General features: G+C 41.5%; 1 protein-coding gene across 2 annotated transcripts in view; it reads left to right on the top strand.

The window, feature by feature from the left end:
* Nucleotides 1-21,936, top strand: part of slc4a11 (solute carrier family 4 member 11) — a 91,533-nt gene extending 69,597 nt beyond the window's left edge. For both annotated transcript variants that reach the window (XM_020643353.2, XM_065966211.1), the window contains 9 exons: nt 2,392-2,524; nt 2,964-3,037; nt 6,174-6,402; nt 6,851-6,957; nt 8,400-8,565; nt 10,450-10,623; nt 13,256-13,451; nt 15,615-15,784; nt 17,970-21,936. In XM_020643353.2, coding sequence (XP_020499009.1) covers nt 2,392-2,524; nt 2,964-3,037; nt 6,174-6,402; nt 6,851-6,957; nt 8,400-8,565; nt 10,450-10,623; nt 13,256-13,451; nt 15,615-15,784; nt 17,970-18,036 — 1,316 coding nt within the window. In that variant the 3' untranslated portion in view covers nt 18,037-21,936. The remainder of the gene's footprint in view (nt 1-2,391; nt 2,525-2,963; nt 3,038-6,173; nt 6,403-6,850; nt 6,958-8,399; nt 8,566-10,449; nt 10,624-13,255; nt 13,452-15,614; nt 15,785-17,969) is intronic.
* Nucleotides 21,937-24,777: the final 2,841 nt, after the last annotated feature.

A 24,777-nucleotide genomic window follows, 5' to 3' on the forward strand; every position in this document is an offset into this window, starting at 1 on the left:
AGCTCAGTCAGAATACACTTATCTTTTTCAAAGTCTGTGCCGACGGGCGATTTGGAAAAGGAGGCTGGGGTTGGGTGGAGTGCTAAGAAGATTACGTCAAAAAAATCAAGAGGAGGCACCCGACCGTGTAGCACAGCAGCTACAGAGTCTGCCGTCCTCATCTGCTCTCTCATTTTTTCACCGGAAAACACCGCTGGAGTAATTCAGCTGTTTGTTCACACGTTTGCTCCTGATGCAAAACGAGCAAAACTGTGCATATCTTTAAATACATTCAGTCGTCAGGATGTAGAAAACAGCTTTTTTTCTACAGCTAGCTCATCACAAACATGAAACGTTGTCTTCAGTTCAGAGCGACTATAGCTGCTTTCACACTGCAGGTAAAAGTGACCTGAATGTGACTCAGATCAGATTTCTTTTAAAGATGTTTTTTGGGCCGTTTTGCCTTTATTGGATAGGACAGCTGAAGAAAGGCAGGAATCGATAAGAGGAGAGAGTGGGGGGATGACATGCAGCAAAGGGCCGAGGTCAGATTTGAACCCACGGCCGCTGCAATCAGGTCTATTGCCGCTTCACATGGGGCGCACAACATAACCACTAGGCCATCTGGTGCTCCAGATCAGATTTTTTTATGACAGCGTGAATATCACAAAAACTGAAAAAAAGTAATGTGAACAGCCGAACTCAAAGATCGGGCTTGCAGTGTGAATGCAGCCTTCACCGCATTAACATGTCTTTTTACAAAACAGCAATTTTTCATTGTTTAGGAATTTAAACAATCTCGACGGCTGGAAGCTGCAGAATCAGGCAGTGACGAGGAGAAAGCTGCGACCTCTGTGCCAGGATGTAGTTTTAATACCGAGGCTGTTTGTTGGGTTTGTGGTGTGATGATCTTTAAAGTAAATGGGTTAGAATTTGGCTACGCTACATTCTCATGGGGATAATTATAATACATTTCTTGCAGCTTGTCTGAGCAGAACAATGGACCGTTTGTAAAGTTGTAACTCATCTGCGCTCAAATCTGCTCAAGATTACAACTAAATTGTTTTGGTTTTCAACAAAACCCATTACAATTCTTTTCTCCTTTTATGTTTGAATGGAAGCATTTTCCTTTTGTTTGTTTGTTTGTTGGTGTGTGTGTGTGTGTGTGTGTGTGTGTGTGTGCGTGTGCGTGTGTGTGTTTTGTTGTACGTTAAATCAGCCCTTATATAAAATATAAAACTCTTCTACAGTTTTTCGCTCAAAGCAGAAGTAACAGAAGTCTTTTCTGGTACTTATAATATATTTAATTTATATTTTCATTCTATATGCTTCATATACATTTACATTGGGGTTTTTAGGTTTTTAAACGCTATGACACTTTGAACACTAAATATGTTAATCACCTTTCTTAGCTTTAGTAAATTTTAGTTTATTTTAGTATATTTAATGCCTGGTATATCCATCTATCTATCGTTCATCAACTGGCTCATAATTGTTTGACTTTCCATGTCCATTCCTGTGAAACAACTTGTTTATTTTTGATGCAGGTAATTAAAACAAGGCATATGTTATTTTTGTATTTTATGATATCACACTGATTAGCTCTCAGGGCATATTACAGCCAAGGTAATTTATAATTAGGCGTTTTTTACAAATGAACATGAGGCTAATCTGCCAATGTTTCTAGAATTACATTTTTCAGACAATTTCAGGACATTCAAGTTATTAAATTTTCAGGGCTTGCCTATCACACATGTCCCATAAAGTAGGAGATTGTCTTTGTCAGACACACTCTCACAACTAGAAATACTGACTTTGGTTTAGATAAGGGGGGTTGTGCCTTGGTAGAGCATGCAGAAGGAGGGTCTTCAAATATATAGAGACTGTTTCTTGGTAAATATTACTACAACATGTCGATGGAGTTTTCCGTAAAAGAAATGTAATAGTGGGGAAAAAAAAGGGGGACTGAGGCAAGTTGTAAAAAGTACAAAGCAGCAACACTCGGCTCATCATCATCAAACACACTTGCTGGAGGTGACTATTATCTGCTGCATTCACACATTGACTCACCTGTACTTGTAGCAGAATTATTTAAACTCTGGAGAGCAGGAAACATGCCGCCTTAAGTCAGGGTAAACAGAATTTGCAATTTGCATTCAAACATGCCACCCACCTGGACAGTGTCTGGAAATATCCAGGAGCGCGGTGCATGTTTGAGAGGGGATTTAGTGTTCAGTTTTGTAGGTGTGTCATGTTAACTGACACCTCATTCAAATTAGCCAAAAAATCCAAAGAGTCTGTCAATCACTCAGATTTAAAAACACACACAGTCCTTCAGTTGTTTGAGCACATTGGTAATGAGAACAACTATATTTTTTTATTTCACTTTTCTCATATCTGGCATCCTTTCAGTGATCAGAGGAATCTGTGACGACTACAACCTGGACTTCCCGGCTTTCTACGCCTGCATCGGTCTGTGGAACTGCCTCTTCCTCATCCTCGGAGGTATCTTCAATCTCAGCCTGCTCATGAAGCTCTTCAAAAGGTATTTCCCGTGCACGTACACCGTTTTTAAATTGAACTCGCTTTAATTGTTTTCACGTCGGTGGAATCCAATTTATTGAAACGTTTTCTTTTTATCTCTTGGTGCTCTTCTTCCTTCTCTGTCAGAAAGAAAATGTTTTAAATTGGGTGGTCACACCGGTGTCTGCTGCGTAATCACCGGTAGCACTCGATAGAAAATTCTGTCTTCTTTGTACAACAAACACTTTTTAGCGATTCTGTTTGACGCCTCCTGTGTGTTAATTTTCTTTCCCCAGAACTTTACAAGTAAGCACAGTAGTACGGGTTAGAGTTTGATTTTTTTTCCCAATAAGATAGGATTTTAAATTGTATTTCTTCTCATTTTTACAATGTGTAAACCTGTTGTTGTTTTGCTGTACTTCCTCAAACTTGACGGCCTTGATTTCTTTGTGTTTTTCCAGGTCGACAGAGGAGGTCATTGCCCTGTTTATTTCCATTGCATTTGTAGTGGACGCAGTGAAAGGCACCGTCAAAAGTAAGTTTATCTTACCTCAGTCATTCCCAACCACTCACCCTGTCAGATGAATTCAATAACTCCTCCATTATTTTCCTCCTGACATGTACTTTTAAAGCTCCTGTGAGGAACTTTTTTATCAAACTTTTTGTGCAAATACAGAGCTGATAGCTTTACCAACAAATTCTAATACTAGCATCATACCCACTTTAGTCCAATATCCATCTTTGTTTTAGATGTTTTTCTGATTCTTAAACAGCAAATCACTGAGAAAATGAATCTTCCGTAAAATCCCCCAAAGAGTCTAAATATAGAATGTATTTAAGTTGAACTTTCAAAGATTTTAATTAAATTGGGCAGCAGGGTTATTAACTTGGCTTCCCTCCACTGACGTATCCTTTGTTGACTGATTGTCATAAGGTCTCTTCAACTGATCATTTAATTTAAAAATGTCTGTTTTCCCAGTATTGTTGTTCTTCTGCAGTTGAATACCATCATTCAGACGGATCTCTCAAACTGTAGTGCTTGTTATAGAGCTAACCATACTTTTTTAACTGCTTTTCCGGTTTTCACAAATTCCTTTTTTTTTTAAAAAGGACCATAAATGATAACAAAAGAATTCTCAGACAACCAAGACGCAAAAATACTGATCTTATAAGAGCAGTTCCCCTTTCGAGGTCAAACCACTTATATACAAGCATTTCATCTGGCCAAGAATAAGACACAGAGCGTTCTGGAAAGTATCCAGTCAGGAAGACAGAATAACAATTTAATTCAAAGTTGAGTGTGTCAGCTGAGCTCGTGGCAGAGAGATACTTTGTTCTAAGTTAATCAATACACATCTCAAGCCCAGCCTGCAGCCACATTACATCAACCCTGCCTTTACAGCATCTTCTCTCTGCATATCATAAACATTTCCCGCAATTTAATTTCCAAAAAGTGAAGCCACAATAGCGGAACGTAATTTATTTGGAATGGGATGTTGTCCTGTTTCGGAGATTGCTGGTGCTGTAGTTCAATTTCTAGAAGCCATTTGCAAAATACGCTCCAAGCTCATACGCCATTACCATAACATTAACCGACGCAATTCTGCTGACGCTTTTCTTCCCAAAATGTTTTCCAGTAACATGAGTGACTACATTTTTGGGTTTGCTTCTTTTGCATGCTGCATGACTTTCTCCTGTTTTGATGAAAAAGGCCTTCAGAGCGAGTCATGCTCTCCAATAAGTTTGTCAAAAAGTTTGTCATTATGGTCAGACAAAGGATTTAAATTTATAAAGGCTTTATTGGCATGGAAAACATATATTTACATTGCCAAAGAAGAAGAACAAAAATCTAGTATTTAAAGGTGACATACTCTCCTCCTCTTCAATCAGTTTAAATAAAAGACTCAGAGCTCCTCAAAACATGTGTGTGAAGTTTCTTGTTCTAAATCCACTCTGATCCTGTATTTGATCATGTCTATAAACTCCTCTATTTCAGCCCTGCTCAGAACAGGCTGTTTCTGTGTCTGTACCTTTAAATATGTAAATGAGCTGTGTCTGACCACGCCCCCTTTCTGGAAGGGCTTGGGTGTACTCGGTGCTTTCTCGCTCCATGTCCTATTGTTTACGGTGAGAAGGCAGACTCAGAGGGCAGAACAAACACCTAGCTGTGGGAGTGTCACCCACCTGGGGAAGGGGCTACTGCCCTTTGTGATGTCATGAAGGGAAAACCTCCAAACGGCCTGTTTGAGCACACATTTTCTGAAAAGTGGAGCAGGGAAAAGATGGAGAGGATGGACTTTTCTCATCATTGGGTGGTTTTTTGTAGACAGACTAGAGACACATATTAGTGTTAGAACATAACGGTATTTAAGTGTATTTTGCATAATATGTGACCTTTAAAGAAACAGAGCTGTGCAGATTGCAAAATTGCAAAAGAGTATATACAGAAAAACAGATGGTGTTACACTTAAATGTTGAAAATCTAACCTTGCCCTAAAAAATTGTGCATACAGTTATAGAGATACACATGATGGTGCAGTGATACACAGATGGTTAGACTTTAGTTCATGGTCGTTTTGCACTTTTCAGCAAAGTAGCTGAAAAAGCCATGTTCATAAGAGTGAAACATCCCAAATTTGAATAATACATTTTACCAAAGGTGCAGACAAACCACGCGCGTGGGTTGATTTTGGACTAAGGCCAATGCAGTTTGGCCAGTGCAGAGACATTCACTCATTCCCATTTTTGAACATATTTGATATTAACTTATATTAACTGTTTCAGCCAAATGTCCAAAAGCAGGAAGAAAAAGTAGCGCTGCGTATTTCAAGTATTTTATGACCCAGTTGATCAGGTTTTAGCTGAAGTGTATCTCACTTTTATGATGGCATATTTCCTTCAGCTCTCCCTGCATGCTTTACCGTCCTTGTCAACCATGTTTATTAATCCAACATTATGTCTTTGTTTTCCATTTTTACTGCATTTCCTCTGCGGGGAAAAAACAAAAGCCTTTTTTTAAGACATTTGTTTCCTCTTTGCTGTTGCTACACAAACGATTTGTTGCATTTTGTTTGGGCTTTTCCAATGTGACAAATCCTAGTCTTAGCAATGCAGTGTGATCTTTTTGTTTGTGGACTATGTTTTTAAAACCTTGGGTTTTTGCGTTTTAGCCGTTGCTATCTTAGTTTTAAGAAGCCAGAAATGACCATATTTGGGAAAATAAAGGGTTGATATGCATCGCTACATCTCTATCATTATTGCCAGTCTTCGTTGGCTGCAGCTTTTTAAACACAAGGTAGCCACGCCCTAAAACACTGTTTACACTTTAATGAAATTGGTGCAACATTGGTGCATAAAATCCGATTAAGATCACGTTTACCTGCAGTGTGAACGCAGCCTAGATTTGAAATTCTGACATTTTGACCACCTTAGTATAGTGCATATGGAATAAGTAGTCTAGACAACTAAAAGAAAAGCACACTTGTTAACCAGCAGGTGGAAACTTAATGGGACCAATCAAATGTTTATTGACATATTTAGTCTTGAACAAGTCAACGTTCTGTAATTCTGTGATGCTAAAACCTTCCGGTGTTCCTGGAGGTGGTAGTTTATGGTTCTACCCATTTTTCTTTCTTCTCATCTTAACTGAACACCGTGTTGTGTGATTTCAGTCTTTCACATGTACTACCCTGCATCGCCGCTGGCCAACAGCAGCGTGGAGAACTTCACTCAAGGCGGAGATCTCCTCGGGGGAAACAGGAGTGAAACGGCGGCCGCGTTAGCAATCGACGCGATCCCTGAATCCTTAATCCAGTGCACTCGAGAAAGACCCGTCCTCTGCCTCCTGCTGATGCTCGGGACGTTGTGGATGGGCTACACCCTCTACCAGTTCAAAAGGAGGTACGTGGCAGCACTGCAGCACTGTTGAGATAAATCACTGGAGAGGTTTAAATTGTGTTTGGATGGGAGCACTCGCGGCGGCGGTGGATGAATACTGCTGAGTGGGGCCTTGACTCCAGAGATTGTCAGGAATGACCGAGCTTGCAGGAACTTTCCAGACGGGCTTTCACAAAGCTCCGAGCTTCTGTTCCAGCCTGTTATTCAATAAGCATTAATATTCTACTTCTGATTGCTCCCGGTAATCAAATCAAGCTCAAAGCCGGATTCGATTGTGTAAGCAGAAGGCAGACCAAGGTACTTAAGCAGTGTCAGGATTGCAGCCATTGTCCTTGTCCTGTCCACTGTAATTGTATTCCTCTATTATATGTCTCATCCCCACTCAATCCCTCCTTTTCTCTCTCTCTCTCTCTCTCTCTCTCTCTCTCTCTCTCTCTCTCTCTCTCTTCAGTCCGTTCCTGCATGCCAAAGTGAGGGAGGTGCTGTCGGACTGCGCCCTGCCGATCTCAGTGCTCCTGTTCTCCTTCATCGGCTCCTACCTTTTCAGCGACATCGAGCGTCAGTATCATTTGTTGCTTCCCCACAGCGCATAAGAATTTTTCATTCCCAATAAGACAATATAGCCTAACTGACCTGTTTGACAATCGGTCTGCGACCAATGCTACTTTCTCAGGCCTGATATAGACGGCAGGTATCGGGATCAGAATGGGATCATGTTTTGTGTGAGGCTCAGATTTTGGGCCGAGAGATATGATCAATCGTGCCAATATTTGTAGTTGTGGTTCCAAAACATTGGTCCTGGTCGGTCTGGGAGATAGGCCTCCCTGAGGCGGTGCCCATGTTGTCTTTTACGCTCCTTATTCAGGACGCATTGTAAACACATTGGAGATTTCAGTTTTTATTCTCCATTGTCTCACATCACTCTGAATCTCCATTTATTCCTGCCAAGCCTGCAGCTGTTCTTCACGGAGAGAGACCAGCGCCAAACCCTCAAGTGAATTTAAATTTAAGTGCCACAGCCAATTTTCTGTTCTTTTACCTCCTGGGACAATAAGTCATAAGATAATAGACCCATTATCTTATTGTCATTCCTTCCTAAATTTAACCAACCACACTTAATTCAGCAGCATTTGAGCGGGTGGAGCCCGTGATTAGATATGCAGCGTTTGGAAAAAAAAGAATTCAGACACTCTCAGAAACCAACTGTTGGTGTATAAAACATGACTCAGCAGGATGGAATCTGTTGAATGTATGTTTTAATACAACGTTTTCAATCTAGTACTCTGATTGGATTCAATGTGTTCTAAATAGGTAACATTACAGCAGACAGTTTGTCCTAATTATTCTAGCTTGTTCCTATAAATCAAAAGACAGACTCCTTTTTAAGTCGCTGTTTGATAAATCAGAACAATACAAATAAATGTTCATCGAACTGAAGCTCAGAGTAAACTCTACAATGATAGAAGAAGTCGTGTTGTGGAATGTCATCTCTCACTGTACAGCTGAGTAAAATAACGACAGAGGATTCAAAAGTGTTGATGGAAAAATCAGCCTTGGGGTGCCGGGGACCATCTGGGTTCGGGTTTTGAAGTCCGACCTGTGGCTCCTTTGCCGTGTATCACTTTTGGAACGGCGCCATGCTCGTTAAAGTCACTTCTCCCTCACCGACCAATCGAAATGAAGAAGGGGCGGGACTTACAACCTCAGCTTCTTCCTCAACAATGGCGGAGGAAACACTAATCTGACTCATCTTTCTGAGGGAACAATTTCCAGGTCCTTAGTGGAGATAGAATAATAATAAAATATCCCACATGGGGTCGAGACGGTGTGAAAAACATCAAATCCTTTTTTTGTTGTTTTTTGTTTTGAAGCTAGAATCAGCCAGCGTTGTCGTTTTTTTAGCTTGAAATGATCAATGACTTAATAAAATGGCTGCCTTACTATTACGATTTAACTTTTTATTCCAGTTCTGATTTTTTTCTCTCTCTTTCTTGGAACAGTTCCAGTTTTTAAAGTTCACGACCGGCCAGTCTTCAACGTGGCTCCGTTTGAGCGTCTGTCTGCGATGAACGTTCTCAGCGCCATGGGTCTCGGCTTCCTCCTCGCCCTTCTCATCTTCATCGACCAGAACATTGTGGTCTCGCTGACCAACGCGCCCGAGAACAGGTAGAGGCGATGAATCCGTTTATATGTGTGACTTAAGTAACAACCACAACAGGATGAAGAAAATCAGATGTGAGGGTGACGCGTATTTCAGCTTTAACTGGATTTAACTCTTTCTAGGACTCTGCAAAAAAACAAACTCCAAAGACCTTTAGGGATCCCTCTTTGGGATCTGCTGAGACCAGATATTCACCAGTCTGACAGGGAAGGAGGGAGGGAAGGAGGGAGGGAGGGAGGGAGGAGGAACAGAGCCAGAAACTTGACATCTGAGTCAAACAGTCAGAGTCAGGGAGCTCTTAAGAAGCCTCAGAGCCAAAACACGATGTTCATCTCTTACCCTGTTCTGGTCAATTTGCATCGGGCGGACCAACACCGAGCCATCAGCCATTTTCAAGTCCTATAGTGGAAATCTATAGCGTCAGGATTCCTACGATTTTTTATCTAATCTGCATTTGTTGGAGAGAAATTAAATGGATATAAATGTCACAAGAGTGCAAAACAAAAAGGAGATTTGCAGCACTATTTTATGGGGTTTTAAACATTATGATATACTGTTAGTATTTCTTCAACACATAAAATTCAACCTAGAAACAAAAACATTTAAGAAAGCCTCGTTAGCTGTAACACCAGTGGAAAGTTGAGAAGTTAGTCATACTTATCATGTTTGTGTCTTTTGTATAAAATGGGATGTAGCAATTGTATTTATAAAGCACATTTCATTACAGGTAAGCTCAATGTATGTATCAAAATATTCCCACAGTCATTAATAGGGAACACAAATCAAATCTATGAAGTCATACACACAGGGTCGAGTCCAGACGGTGACCAGGGGTGCCCCCCCCCCTTGAAATCTTATTGGTCATCATTTTTCATGTATTGCTTTTTCTTTTTTCAAAGTGTTCAGAGTGTTAAAGTTTGATAATAGCATGTTTGATAATCCTGATCTCAATATCAATCAAAAAATAATCCTGATTATGATTTAAGCCGTAATCATAATCGAGCAGCCCTGAGGATAAACCTTTACCGCCCGACTCACACTGACACACACACATTCACACAAACCCCCCCCCGAGACGCGGCTGCAGAGGCAGGGAAGGCGCTCGGGCGGTGATCCCTCACTAAAGAGAGCAGAAAAAAATGTCACGGGGGTTGCCGTCATTCTTTTCTGTAAACCTACTGTAATGTCACGCTCGGATTGTGATGTCATCAGCGGTGACATATTGATTCACATGTTGAGAACATAACAAACATGTGTATGTGTATGTTGAACAAAAAGAAAGAGTGAAACACAAGACTGAGTTTATTCAGGCTGTGTTGAAGGGCAGAGCTTACCTTAGGAGCACGGTGGCCTTTGTGTGTGTGTGTGTGTGTGTGTGTGTGTGTGTGTGCTCGACTCTAAATACTCATGAATGCAAATTTTCTTTTTGAATCTCTAAATCCATTAGTTAGTTATTTAAAATAGTTCATGTAAGAGTGTCTGCTGCATCATCGTTTGTCTGTGTTAGGCATAGAGTTGTCACAAACCGGATTTTTTGCCTTTGAATCAAATCAAAATCAAACGATATCGATATCGATACCTGTTTTAAAGCCACGGCTGCAAAAAATAGAAGTCCTAGACAGCCGATTTGTGTGGTCATTTCTTGGCTTTGATTTCCCATATGCAGACAATCTTCTGCATACTGTATAATTGCACAAAAATTACCTCTTTTTTGCTTCCTCTCATCAGTTTTTTGTTTTAAAAACATGTCTTTTAAAGCTTTGGTTTCTGTTTGATACTGTCACAGTTTTGACGACCTTATTTGGGCGTACATGTCTGAGGCTGTTGTGTTGTTGTTGTTGTTGTTGTCTCACCTGCTGCAGAGTGTAACAGTTGTGTTGCTCCTGCAGGTTGCTGAAGGGCACGGCGTATCACTGGGACCTGATGCTCTCCGGGCTCATTAACATATTGATGTCGGTGATGGGGTTGCCCTGGATGCACGCGGCCTTCCCCCACTCCACCCTCCATGTGCGCCAGCTGGCTTTTGTGGAGCAGCGCGTGGAGGGGGGGCACCTCTACGAGACGTGAGTAAAACCCGTCTTCTCATCGCCGCCGCCGCTAATCAGCCCGCTCAATTAAAGGTCGTCTTCAGAGCGTGCAGCGGCTGTAATTTGGTTTCGCAGGCTACTTTATCCCCGCGCTTCCCTGATTGCATGATTACTATGTAATTAACCGTTTTCTTTCCGGGTGGAAGAGGTGAGGGAGTTTTTAAGAGATGAGAGGATTAGGTTCATTATTCCTTCCACTCAGATTCTTGCTTAAGCTATAGTTAGCATTTATTCGGGACTTCTGTAGTAATCAAGTGTGATAAGTAGGGCAGAGGGGAAATCTTCTATAGGTAAGAGGAGGAGATCTGATTAGAGATACAGGGAGTAGAAAAATGTGCAAGTCATAGGTCTGGAAATTTAATTTACAAATTTAATTGTATATGAACATTTGCAGATGAGGTTATCTAATTTGTCTTACTAACGGCCTTTATTAAAGAGACAAAAACTATTAAAGGAGCAGTATGTAACTCTGACCCCTAGTGTTTAAAATGGTTACTGCAGTCTAAATTCTATGCTCACTCAGGTCACCATGTGGTGGACTCTGAAGCTTCAGTGTTTATCCAGCTCTGCATGGGTCTGTAAACCTTTCTGTGTTCTAACCTCTCTCCATTTTTCAAAAGCATCTCCAATATTGATCCTAGTTTGAGCACGTTTCTGCTCGTGGAGCTTATTAGAAACATGCAGAGGCTTTTTAGGTTGGGTACAATCACTTCTATCTGAACCACTTCTCTTGACCGCTTCCATCACTGCAACACCTGTTGACCTGATAACTGCTCTCATATCTGGCAAACCAAGGGGCGTCCAAAACGGCCGTGTGTGTTGGGGGGGGGGGGGTCGCCTTAAAAGCGCCTACCTTCTCTGGTCCAAACAAATCCAGAGCATTCAGGAGCAGAATCTAAAGTTAGAAGGAGGACATACTGGCTGCTGCATTGTTGTCAGAGAAGCCAGCACTTCAACATAGCATGTTTCCTTAATGTCTGATCAGATAGTAAGATACCTTTATCATTTCATTCAGTAGATATCTTACTGATTGAACCTTTAAGTGCTCCTCACTAAGATATAAACCGTTGTGAAAGAGGCTCAAGATAAGAAGAGTGAAAACAACATGAAAATAAATAAATAACAACGACACAAAGGCAACATTAAAGAGATGAATTTTGAGCTGCTTTTAAGCGGTCTCCACCGATGCTGCAGCCCAAAGGGGACAGAGAGTTCAAAAGTTTAGACAGAAAATCTTTTGATTTGAACCCTGAAGAAAAGAAGTCTTCAAACATGAAACTGTAAACTACTCCTACAATCTTCTAAGAGCTCAAAAGAAAGATACATCACAGGAAAAATAGAAAATTAATCAATACATTTTTTATGTAGCTTAATATTTATTTAGTTATTTTTTATTTTAAACAAATCCAACCCCTCAGATCTATGATAACTTTCTGTGGATTCACTTCATCCATTTCTCTTAAAGGAGATCTTTTCTGCTCATCCATATTTAAATACAGACACATAATGTTACGATGTTGGATGTCCAGACTAAACCTCAAGGCAAAGTCTTTTTACACACAGTTGTTGGCGCAATCCCCAGACGTCCTGCCGCTCTGAACAAGACATTACAAGAACTTCATGAGACTTGTCAAGCTCTGCTGACCAATGTTCTAAGTCCACTCTGATCCTGTATTTGATCATTTCTATAAACCCCTCTATTTCAGCCCTGCCCAGAACAGGCTGTTTCTGTGTCTGTACCTTTAAATATGTAAATTAGCTGTATCTGACCACGCCCCCTCTCTGGAAGAGCTCGGGTGACTCAGTGCTTTCTCGCTCCATGTCCTATTGTTTACGGTGAGAAGGCAGACTCAGAGGGCAGAACAAACACCTAGCTGTGGGAGTGTCACCCACCTGGGGGAGGGGCTACTGCCCTTTGTGATGTCATGGAGGGAAAATCTCCAAACGGCCTGTTTGAGCACACATTTTCTGAAAAGTGGAGCAGGCGAAAGACGGAGAGGATTGACTTTTCTCATCATTGGGGGGTTTGTAGACAGACTAGAGACACATGTTAGAGTTAGAGGAACATGGAGAAGTGGATTTTACAGAATATGTGACCTTTAAATTGGGGAATATTTAATCATAGAAGATGAAGAGATCATAACGAGGACATTTTTCAGTATGTAGGAATAAAGTCATATAGACTGTTAATGTTCAATTTCTATTAAAGATTTATCAAACAATCTTAAACACTGTCTGTTGAGAAATCAGGAAATAACACTATCTTCTTCTCTGCAGTCCAATATTAGAAATAAATATATTTCCCCATCTACTCGCTCAAATTGATAATCTTTCAAATGGAAAATGTGCCGGAACACTGATAAGAAAAATCCTGCAGAAAATGTTGTCTGTCCCATTGTGTAAAACTATTGTGAGGCTTCCAGTAACTGTGTGTGTGTGTGTGTGTGTGTGTGTGTGTGTGTGTGTGTGTGTGTGTGTGTGTGTGTGTGTGTGTGTGTGTGTGTGTGTGTGTGTGTGTGTGTGTGTGTGTGTGTGTGTGTGTGTGTGTGTGTGTGTGTGTGTGTGTGTGTGTGTGTGTTTGTGTTTGTGTGTGTGTGTGTGTCCTCAGTATCGTCCAGGTGAAGGAGACCCGGCTGACGTCTCTGACTGCCAACATCTTCATCGGCGTGTCGGTGCTGCTGCTGCCCCTCCCGCTGCAGTGGATCCCCAAGCCGGTCCTGTACGGCCTCTTCCTCTACATCGCCCTCACCTCCATCGACGGGAACCAGATGTGCGACCGCATGGCCCTCCTCCTCAAGGAGCAGGTGAGGAATCAGATCAATCAGATGTTGCAGATCAAACGGTTGACTGGCTGCCCGCTACTGGAGCACCAGACCCCGAGTCCAATAATACTTGATAATTTATTTTTTTGTTAGTCTTAAACCCCTCAGGGAACCAGGTGGGTGGAGTTTAGAGAATCAAGACGGATCAGCCAATAAATTAGCATTATTGTTATTCTAATGTTGGGTATCTGAAACACATCTATGTTCATCATCCTCCCTTCAAACACTGATCAAGATAAAAACTCAAAAATGTGCAAAACACTCGTCTCAAAATGAACAGATTCTCTTTCCCTGTGTCCGATTTAACCTTCCTGCTGGAAATAAAGACACAAGCCATTTTCCTCCTCACTGTAGCCTGTTCCTCGACACTCTGGCGCCATCAAATGGCAGAGAGCGGTAACTGCTTTAAATACATTTAACAACACAGTGGTTCCCAACCTTTTTAAGCTCATGACCCCCCTTTGACTTGACAAAACTCTGGCGACCCCAGACATCCAAAACACAAACAGCTTTTTGGTTAAATTAATTTATTTAAATCATGTTATAGTTTCTCTTCTGGGTTGCAAGTAAACATTCATCTTAGAGCACATTTAGGATATTAGGAAGAAAAGCTGGGACAGACAGAGACTCTGTCCAACTTCTCAAAGCTTTTAGACTGCATATCATCCATCAGAAGTAACTAATCCCATTCATACACCACCACTGAGGCAGCAGGAGCAATGTGTCTTGCCCAAGGACACAACGGACATGTTGCTCAGCTGGGGATCGAACCCTTGACCTTCTGGTTGAGAGGCGACGACTCTACCAACTGAGCCACAGCTGCCCGTCTGTTGGGGCCCTAGGCAAAAAGTAATTGGGGGGCCCTCCAACCAGCGTTCATCTCAAATTTTGCTGCCGATGTCCCGACGCTTCCTCCTCTTCCTCCTTTTGTTTTGTCGCTCCTATATACAGATAATTTTCCTTAATTTTTTTTCATTGTCTTTCATTGACATACTTAGATTTTCACATGCATGCCACGCTTAGCAGAGCAACAAAAATGTGTGCTGTCAGATGGGGCCCCCTTAGGGAGGATTCCTACTGTCGTTGCAAAATTTGCACATTTTGGGCCGCTGCTCTGGTTTAAAGTTTGTCAGCTGCCCCCAAGCAGCTTTCTGCCTTGCCCTGTTGACAAGCAGCACCTCTGCCCACAGCCGCCTGTGTTCATTTAAATATACAATACATTTTGTTTTTTGATCCAGACGACCCCATTTCAATTCCCTGCGGCCTTAGTGGGGTCGAGACCCACAGGTTGCTATAACCTCTCAAAATGTTTTCAATTAAGTCCAGCAAGAGTATATGTCTCGCTTTTATTTGAAAAATATGTAATGACAGTAACTTTAAAAGCCACATTAACCTGAAACATCCACATTAACATCTTATTCCAACAGTTTCAAACGTAACGTTAACTGTCATCAAATCAAATGTTGATTTGTCATGTTTTTTTCAGGTGTAAGAATCTCACCTCCATGTGTTTATCCTTTTAAATCTTGTATCGCAAACATAACTGTAACACAAAATGTAAGATACAGACCAAGACGCTCTTCATCAAATCTTAAAGTCACAGCTTCAGTCTCATGACATGTTCAGGTTCTTCTTTTCTGATGATGCATATTTACAGGTTTCAGCTGAGCGGAGCGGGGGATTTGTCAAGTCGCTTTTGTTTTTTGTACGCTCCAGATAAGTCATGTTCCATAAGCGATTGCAGGCGCTAACCGAGATTGTGAAATTGTTTTTTATCAGCTTCATACCTGACACCCTGATCAGCTGCGGGAGATTAGTTTTTGTTTTTTTTTGGCAGCTCCACTTAGACCGGAGAGAGACAGGTCTATTTTAGTCTAACGATGGAATGGAAGTGTAGGTGTAAAAATAATAATCAGCAGCTTCTCTTCACACAGGAGACCCCCTTGTTTTTATAAATGCACATTTTAAAAAGCTGAATGTTATTTATGATCTTAAAAGCCTGCAGTGCACTTCTGAGAGATGTGTGGGCTGTCCGCTTCCCTGAGTCATTTTCTCCAGGACACCTGAGGACAGAGAGGAGACATAAACCTCGGGCTGGATTGTATTTTAATCTGTCTTGATCCTTCCTCTCTCACCTCCCCGCAGACGTCTTACCCGCCCACCCACTACATCCGCAAAGTGCCCCAGAGGAAGATCCACTACTTCACCTTCCTGCAGATGATGCAGCTGCTGGTGCTGTGTACGTTTGGCATGTACCCGATACCGTACATGAAGATGATCTTCCCTCTGCTCATGATCATGCTGATTCCAATCAGGTACGACCGCCCCGCTCTTCAGCCTCAGAAAATGAATTTATCTCTCAAGTGTGTGACATTTCAGGGGGGCACAAAGGTGTCGAGTGCTGCGTCTGACCTGATTCTGCCTCCACATGAACAAACGTCTCAGCCACAGAGACATTTGTTTTTGTACCTGAAACCACACACTGCAGACACTTCCTGATTTTCTTTAAATGATGTTGTTAAAGTGTGTTACAGCTGCAAACATCTGGCAGTTCAGCTGAGATACGAGCTATCTCACATACTGTGTACTGACAGCAGATGGAAGCTGTACATTATAAATGATATTTGTAAAATTCACAGAATAATCCACCACACACTGCTGCATCAAACTCGTCGATTATCTTCAATAAAATATGACTTCGCTTTGCTCCCGAGACGCCATCAAGCTTTAGAGAATGTCAGTCAGTATATTATAGTTTCTCAGTTTCAGCTCCAGTTTTCAGTAATCTGTGATTTGTTAACGTCTACAAAGCACACACACCGAGTGTTCTGACACTCTCTGGGTTTCATTTATAGAACTGACTCGTTGTAAGTGGTTAATTCCATTAATTCAGTCAGTGTTGGTTGTTCTCTACAGTTACCACCTGGCTCAGGGCTGCTGACAAAAAGATGGAGGCCACACAAAGTTACTCATTTAAAATGATTTAGAATTAACTGAATTAATCAAACTTATATGAACTTCAGTGTGAAAACATCAAACCACACAGGAGTGAACTGAGGTTGTTGCAGCAGGCCCAGCTCAGAGACAGTGAGCCCCCCTCACAGGCGGGCCTAAATGCCTTTCTGAAGACCCGGTTCACCAGCTGACCACCCTCCAAGCTCCACCCACATGTTAACTCCAAACACCTGGTCAGAGTGCAACAAGATTGAGAAACATGCAACGTGCAAACAGGCAGGCAGAGTGGGAGCAAAGAGGGAGGGGTCGTCACAACGATAACCAGCAATGTGTTCAAAACGACCCCACACATACAGCAGACACTGAGACGTATCATTTATTTCAAGTTTCTGGAGACCTGGTGAATATAGGTCAACATCTTTCATCTTCTCTTTGCTCCGTTTGGACGGAGCTCCTGAGGTCCCAAAAAGTAAAAAAAAAAAAAAAAAAAAAAAGATATTTTTATTCTCACTTTTTGGTGCTGCAGGGTCTCTGTATTTTTCACTACATTCTTTTAAACGTTTCACTTTGTTCACCAGCTCGTCCCTCACTTTATCAGTCTCCTGATTGGTGCAGGACAAAGTGCAGCAGGTAAAACCATATTTACTTCGGCTGGCTACACACTAGACCAAAGTGTGGGCCGCGGCCCCCTGGTGGGCCGTGTGGGTACTGCAGGTGGGCCGTGAAAAGCCCTCCACCAAGTATAAAAATAAAAGAAATATCACAATAATGATGATTTACCACGAGTCAACCCTTTAAGTGAGGCGTGTCATGACTATTCATGGACATAATGTTTAGTAAAGTTTTGTGTCTATCTTGCCATAATATCATGTTGTAATGTCCAATAATTTACCCTTACTGAAAGTGATAGCTGTAGTCATGATTTGTATATTATAACGGGCCCTGGCGTACTTTTGTATTTCAAAGTGGGCCGTGGCAGTCTTAAGTTTGGGAAAGGCTGAACTAGATGATTACAGGTGTGACCTTTTCTGCAACAACAACGTCTGCATCTGTAACTTTTCTGCATTAGAGAGGAAAACTTGTAAAGTCTCATTTTGTTGTTGGAAGGAAAATGAAACATTTCAGTCAGACAACTTGACTCGTTTGTATCGTTTCAAATATTTATGGCAGCAGACCTCGATCACTCCTCGCAGTTTTAATTTACATGCAGAAATTTTGAGGAGTGATTGGATGATATCTTAACCCCTCAGTGGGAGCCTACAGGTGGATGCTGGGGTGGTGGAGGTGGTGGGTCTGAGCGAGTGTGCAGTACTGCTGCAGGTCAGAGCTGAAAGGAGCTCGAGTTGACTGCCTGAACTAACTGTCAGGCGTCGTCTCATTTGTGGCCGTTAACATTCTTGTATTTCAACCACACACGTGTTGATTTGCTCTCTTGTTCACAGGTAAGACTCAGCAGGAAGTGATGAATCATTCCTGATAGAATCTGAACATCTTGATGTTTTCCTCATTGCTTTTAAAACTGACAGAAAGTTTCTCTGTGTGCAGGAACAACGTGCTTCCTCATATCATTGAGGCCAAATACTTGGACATAATGGATGCCCAACACATGTAGCTACAGATGGAGAAAACCTGCACGTTCTGGAACCACACGAGAGAGACGTCCAGAGTTCAACAAACAACAACAACAACAACAACAACAACAACAACAACATATTTTTCAATGCAAAACTGTACGGAAGCAACAAAAAAAAAAAAAAAAAGGAAAGGAAAAGGAGGAATAGCGACTGTTTTGATTTTTGTATCCGATGAGAACATTGTTACAGGTGAAGCACTGGAAGTGATGTGGGGAGTCGGGTGAGGAGGAGAGGTGAGGGGGGAAATGTTTTTTCCAGGGACACGGACAAGACGGCATCACTCCGAGGGGGAAGAAAAAAAAAAAAACAGGACCGCCCAGAACTTTCACCGCCGTTTGACCCCCCCCCCCCCACCCCGTCAGATTGTTCAGTGCCATATACCTCCATGTTCTCCTCGCACACCTTCACATTTTAAGCTAACGTTTGACTACCGTGTGTTCATCTGTGTGTTAAGCTAACGGGTAGGTGCTTCGAGTACTCAGCACTGTGTAAGTAAGGAAGTAAAATGCTGCCAGTAGAGTGTGTGTAGAGGTGAAACGACACAATGTAAGGATGAAGGAAATCTCCTTTTTGACACTTTGCACTCACATTGTGTTTGTGACGCTGACATACTTACACCGTGTTGAGAAGTACCTGAGGACTTTACGAGTCGGAGCGCTGCGTCGAGGCGGCAGCAGAGACACTCTTTGAATATTTCTGTCATGGTGCAGTGTTGAACCTTTCACATTCCTGCCCCCCCCCCCCCCCCCTCCCCCCTTTAGATGTGACGTCCCCCCTTTTTTCTACAAAGGACACTCGACATGTTTACTTTGAGAATCATTCCAGCTGAAGTCAGTGTTCATCCAAGAGGAGGAGAAGGAGGTCGTGTGTGTGTGAGCGAGAGAGAGAGAGAGAGAGAGAGAGTGTGTGTGTGTGAGCGAGAGAGAGTGTGTGTGTGAGCGAGAGAGAGTGTGAGAGAGAGAGAGAGAGTGTGTGTGTGAGCGAGAGAGAGTGTGAGAGAGAGAGAGAGAGTGTGTGTGTGTGTGTGAGAGAGAGAGTGTGAGAGAGAGAGAGAGAGTGTGTGTGTGTGAGAGAGAGAGTGTGTGTGTGAGAGAGAGAGTGTGTGTGTGACAGAGAGTGAGAGAGTGTGTGTGAGAGAGAGAGAGTGTGTGTGACAGAGAGAGTGAGAGAGTGTGTGTGAGAGAGAGAGAGTGAGAGAGAGAGAGAGACAGAGAGAGAGTGTGTGAAAGAGAGAGAGTGTGTGAAAGAGAGAGAGTGGGAGAGAGAGAGAGAGAGTGTGAGAGAGAGAGAGAGTGAGAGAGAGAGAGAGACAGAGAGAGTGTGTGAAAGAGAGAGAGTGTGTGAAAGAGAGAGAGTGGGAGAGAGAGAGACAGAGAGAGTGTGAGAGACAGAGAGAGAGAGTGTGTGTGTGTGTGTGTGTGTGTGTGTGTGTGTGTGTGTGTGTGTGTGTGTGTGTGTGTGTGTGTGTGTGTGTGTGTGTGTGTGAAAGAGAGAGAGTGGGAGAGTGTGTGTGAGAGAGAGAGATTGTGTGTGCGTGTGTGTGTGTGTGTCACGACCACACTCCTGACCCGTCCTTCGTCTCGGTGTAGCTTCCTGCCAGCTCTTCAGAAAAACCTCATTTTTTAAAGCTCTATAAAGAAAACATTCCACAGCAGGTATAAATAAATAAATATAATAAATGTGATTATTTAGAACGACAGCACAAACCAAAACATCTAGTGAACTCTTCATCAGAGGACAAATATATCTGAATATATTACGGCAATATACACAAAGTATTTTAGCTCTGAATTGAGATGATAGAATATTTATTTATCACGAGGAGTGTTTTTATCTTTAACGTGTGTCGACCCTGAACCGGAAACCAGACGTATAGCTCTCTGTGTGTGTGTGTGTGTGTGTGTGTGTGTGTGTTGCTCCTTTACCTTCCACACTTTACTGATTGTTGTGTTTCTGAGTGTGTGTCGTCTTAACATCTCTGTGTTTACATGTCAAAGCCCCCCTCCCCTCCAGCCTCCATGTCAGAGACCACGGACTCAGTTCTGGTGCAGAAGAGGAAACGTCATGTAAAGGGTTAAAAAAAAAAAGAAGAAAGATGAAGAAGTAAAGAATCCTTAGTGGGCTCTGGATCCGACCAGAATGCATCCCTTTTTTTTATTTGAGTTTGTGAACAAGTGTTCAGATCTGAGTTTTAGAATAATCTGGTCTTGTTTTCTATTTCGATGTTATGATTAGATCGATGCTTGCAAACGTTGTCATGTAATAATAATAATAATAATAATAATAATCCAGACGTCTGGAGAGATGATCTTGTTACCTACTGAACAAAAAAAAAAAAAAAAAAGAAACATTTCTAGGCCGTTGTTTGCTCAAAAGCATGACTCATCCGGGGTTTTTAATACAATGTGATGCGCAAAATGCAACGCTCAATATTCAGCAATACCGTGTACAACAAACAGAACTTCTCTGGGGGAGATTCGGGGGTTTCCCAGCGTGCAGCGAGCAACAAAACCAGGCCAGCTCTATTTTTTCACAGCACATCCTCACGCCACGAAACTCTTGACTCTTGATTTAATTATCGCTCACTTTAAAGGCTTTCTATGTGATTTTTCACACTTAAATGTAGAAATCAAGTATATCCTCTGAAAATAACTCTGTGAGTCATGACTGTCTACAATGGGTGTAACACCCGAGTCCCACTGTCTGTGATGTTTTCAGAGTCCTATCTTCACTTTGTTTACATCGCCGGGACGGCCGGCTGACTCCTCCCCTCGTGTATAAAAGTTGTTTAATTGAGGGACTAGAGAAAAGAAGAATAACATACTGTACTCACTGCTTAACTGTGTTTCTAGATCACGCTCATTTCAGGTAAATTTACATGCAGTGTGAAGATACCAGCATAATAAAGATCGCTAGCATTAGCATGCTAACACAACAATGCAGCGCCAGTTGTTTTGGTTTCATGCTGGTGCTCAAGGGCGACATCTGCTGGATCAAAAAATCGCATATAAAGCCTTTAAGTAGCAAAAACACGGCGAGGAGGAGGCAGGCCCACTGCTGCATTTCATCCCGCTTTAGTTGCTTCCCCCTAGTATCTCAAATGGCAGCTCCCTCATGCTGGTCTTTTTGTCTTACAGATGTGAGCGAAGATGTCCAATTTAAGCAGGAGCATCACGCTGAGATAGCGTGAAGGGAAGTTTTGCATAATCCTTGGGACTGAGGCTTAAAAGACAGATTTAGTGACAGAGCAGAGAGATCGTGAGGTATGAAGTAATATGTACAGTTTGCAATGCGACGTTTAGTTTCTTCTCCATTATAATCCACGGCAAGGTATTTAGTTTCTAACTTTGCACCGAGTTCAGAGATTTAATTCTTCTTCTCACGTGACAGTATAGTTGTTGTTCCTCGATATCTTCTCTGTACTGATGATTTTTTGGAATAGCAGCAAACTTCTCTCAGAGGATCGATTCAGAGCGAGCGACACTTGATGACTCCGTTTGTGAAACCTTGAACCCCCCTCCCTCCCTCCCCTCCTAATTGGATTTGTTTGAAAATTGCGTATACTGTGGTGTTTTGGTTTTTTCTCTCTCTCTCTTTTTTTCTTTCCCCTGGTTTCATATAGCCGACTTTTTCTAATCATGAATGTAAAGATGTGTGGATTTTTATATAGCATAATTATTTAGGTGTCAAACAGAAATCTGTAATTTTTTTGTCTAAAAGATCAGCTATATTTGTAAGCTGTAATATGTAAAAATGAGAAGAAAAAAAAGAGGATATCAAGCAGAATGTGTTGGTTTATTATAGTATATATATACTGTACACTGAAAAAGAGAAACTATCTCAAGCTGTTTGCCAAATAAAAGTAGTAGTGATGTAAATATTTGGGGTTTGCTTGTTTCAAATCAGTTGAAATGTAGAACACTTCATTTTCTGCAGCATTAGAAGTTCACAGCAGGATGAAGATGATCTACAGATTTTGATCACAAGGACTGGGAAAGATGAAACAGCACTGTATAAAAAAACTAGTTATGACTTAAAAAAGTTAGTGTCTGGGTTGCCTTAAGTTACCTGAACTTAAAAAAAATAAGTTGAGATAAATTTGTGATTATTCCAAAGAAATAAAATGTTCTATAGTCAAATAAACTTGACATCAAGTCAGTTGTACTTAAATCTTTAAGTTCACAAAACTTTTGATCACAACTCAGTTCCTGTGAGATGATCTAGTTTCTAGTCTAGTTCAATTTCTTTTGACTTGAAATCCAAAGTTAAAATACTTTATCAAAAGTTGAATCCATCTAAAATACTGAGTTAAATGAATTAATCAATTTAAATTGAATATATATATTTCTATTTTAGTGAACTTAAATCAGTTCAGCATCAGCTAAAAGCACTTCCTGGGTATTTATCAGATTGATGATGTCATCGCTGACATCACTGGGGCAGACCATTTTGAAGGGGTTTTATTTCTGAGAAATGTTTTCTTTCTAATAATTTCTTCCATGTTTGAGTTACTGGTAGAATGTAATTTAATCATTTGAAGTTAATTCAGTTGAGTAAATGATCTGAGGTTAATTTAAGGGTTTATGTAGATTTCTTTGCTTTAAGAGAAAAGTGTAAACCCACTACTTGAGTTGTGCTGCACCCAGCTGCGGCCATTTTGTTAATGGGGCCATCTATAAAGCCAGGAGACGTGCTCTTGCATGAGGAGAGGTGAGGATGTGCTACCTTTAACATGTTTCTTAGTCTGATTTAATCATGAAGTAAGTTGCCTTATTTACGTTGAACTTTTGTTGTTTTGTTCAGTTAACATGTGTTGGTTTAATCACTGTATACTCACCTCTTGGAAAATCTTCATCTGCTGAGTTGCCTTTCTACAACCTTCCTAGACAGTTGTGCTAACTACTTTACAAACATTGAGATTGACATTTCTTTCCATGTATCTAGCGATGTGGAAAATTCCAAGCTTTGGTCTGCAGGGACTCAGACTTTTTCTGACAAAGTCCAACCAATTAATGTGAACACTAGTGTGCCAATTTGTAAATGTGGAACTGCTGTTTTTTTTTCAGATACAGGCAGATCCCAGTCTCTCCTCCTTCAGTGGGTCAAACTGGAGTATTGTTGTTGCTGATAAAATGGTTATCCTGTTTTGATCAGAGTTATCAAACCATCCTGCTGCTTCTGGTCATCTCAGTTCCTCTCTTCTCTGACTCACTGTTTGCTATCTGTCAGGGGCCTGTATTAGAAAGATGGTTCAGCAAATTCTCAGGCTGTTTTTGAAACATCTACTAGACTTGAGTATGTACTGATTTCTCTGGCAAAATATTCAGTAGATTATCAGACCAGTCTTCGCTGACTGTTTCCCACAATGCAAAGCGCCAGGTCAAAGATTGAGAAGACGGACAGCTATGGTACCAGAGAAAATAAATACACAAATCAGACAATTTAACCAGATATCGCAATCTCTGCTCCTCTGTATACCTATTGAAAATAATTAATTTAACTGATTCTATAGGATTCTGATGAGTCACATACTTTGCATTTCAGAAACTGAAGTGGACGCCATTGATGTTTACCTGGACGGACAGTTTCTGGTGGTCTGTGAAAAAATGGAAACCTTCATTCAGACATCAGGTCTGTTTTTTGAGTCCATACCTTAGTTGACATCTTGTTGATTTAAAGTTATATTAAGTTTACCTCTTTTTATAGGACTAGTTCTTATAATTTGGTTTGTAAACTAGAGGTCCTTATGTGCATATGGACATTGATGACTCTCTTAATTATGACTGGGTAAAGTTTGCCATTCTTGCTAAAAATTACATTAATCCTGAGACTTGCAGGGAAAGAATCCACTACCTGGACGTCAACCCTGATAAGAGCCCTAAAGAGTTGTATGTGATGCTCAATGAGCTCTTTGGGAAATGGATCCAGCCAAAAGGTAAAAGCATCCAAGAAGTAAGTGAAATAATCATCCTACAACAATATTTGAGAATGTTGTCCCCTGAGCTTCAGGTATCGATCAAAGAGCATGACACAGATTCAGCAACGGGGGCTACCAAGCTGGCCGATGTCTTTGAGCCTGCACAGAAAAATGGTCAACCATGGAGCTACAATGCATGGAGGATGGCAAAGGACAGCCACAAACCAGCCCAGCAGTTCCAACAGGGGGAAGCATCCAGTGAGGGTAAGCCTCCCATGTGGGAGGGGCCAGCCAGCTAGCAGGCCAACAAAACCCTCTAGCATAAAGCTAATTTGTTATTTACGTGGACTTGACAGCCATACTAAACCCATCTCGGCTAAGATGACACAAATGTGCTTAAAAATAACTTTTTTATTAAAAATGCAAAACATTGAAGTTAATGGAACCATTTTTAGGGCCTTGCTTGATGCTGGGAGTGATTATACACTGGTACACATGAAATTTGTACCACCCAACATTGTCAGCAACAGTGACACCATCCTTATCTGTTGTGTTCATGGAGACGAGAAGCCTTATCCAACAGCTGACATCTACATTAGTGTAAAAGGTCAAACTTACCTTTTGGACATTGGGGTTGCTGATAATCTGCCTTTTGATGCTGTTCTAGAAAGAGACCTATCAGTTCAAAGCAGAAAGTGTAATGCTGTGGTAAACCGAATGCAGGCCATGCAATCCAATGAGCTCCTTTGCAATGAGGACTTCCCACACCTGGGAAGTCTTTGGTCTCTCTTTTCCAGAAAAC

The sequence above is a fragment of the Labrus bergylta genome, chromosome 18 (genome assembly GCF_963930695.1).
Source record: "Labrus bergylta chromosome 18, fLabBer1.1, whole genome shotgun sequence".
NCBI classification, from domain to species: domain Eukaryota; kingdom Metazoa; phylum Chordata; class Actinopteri; order Labriformes; family Labridae; genus Labrus; species Labrus bergylta.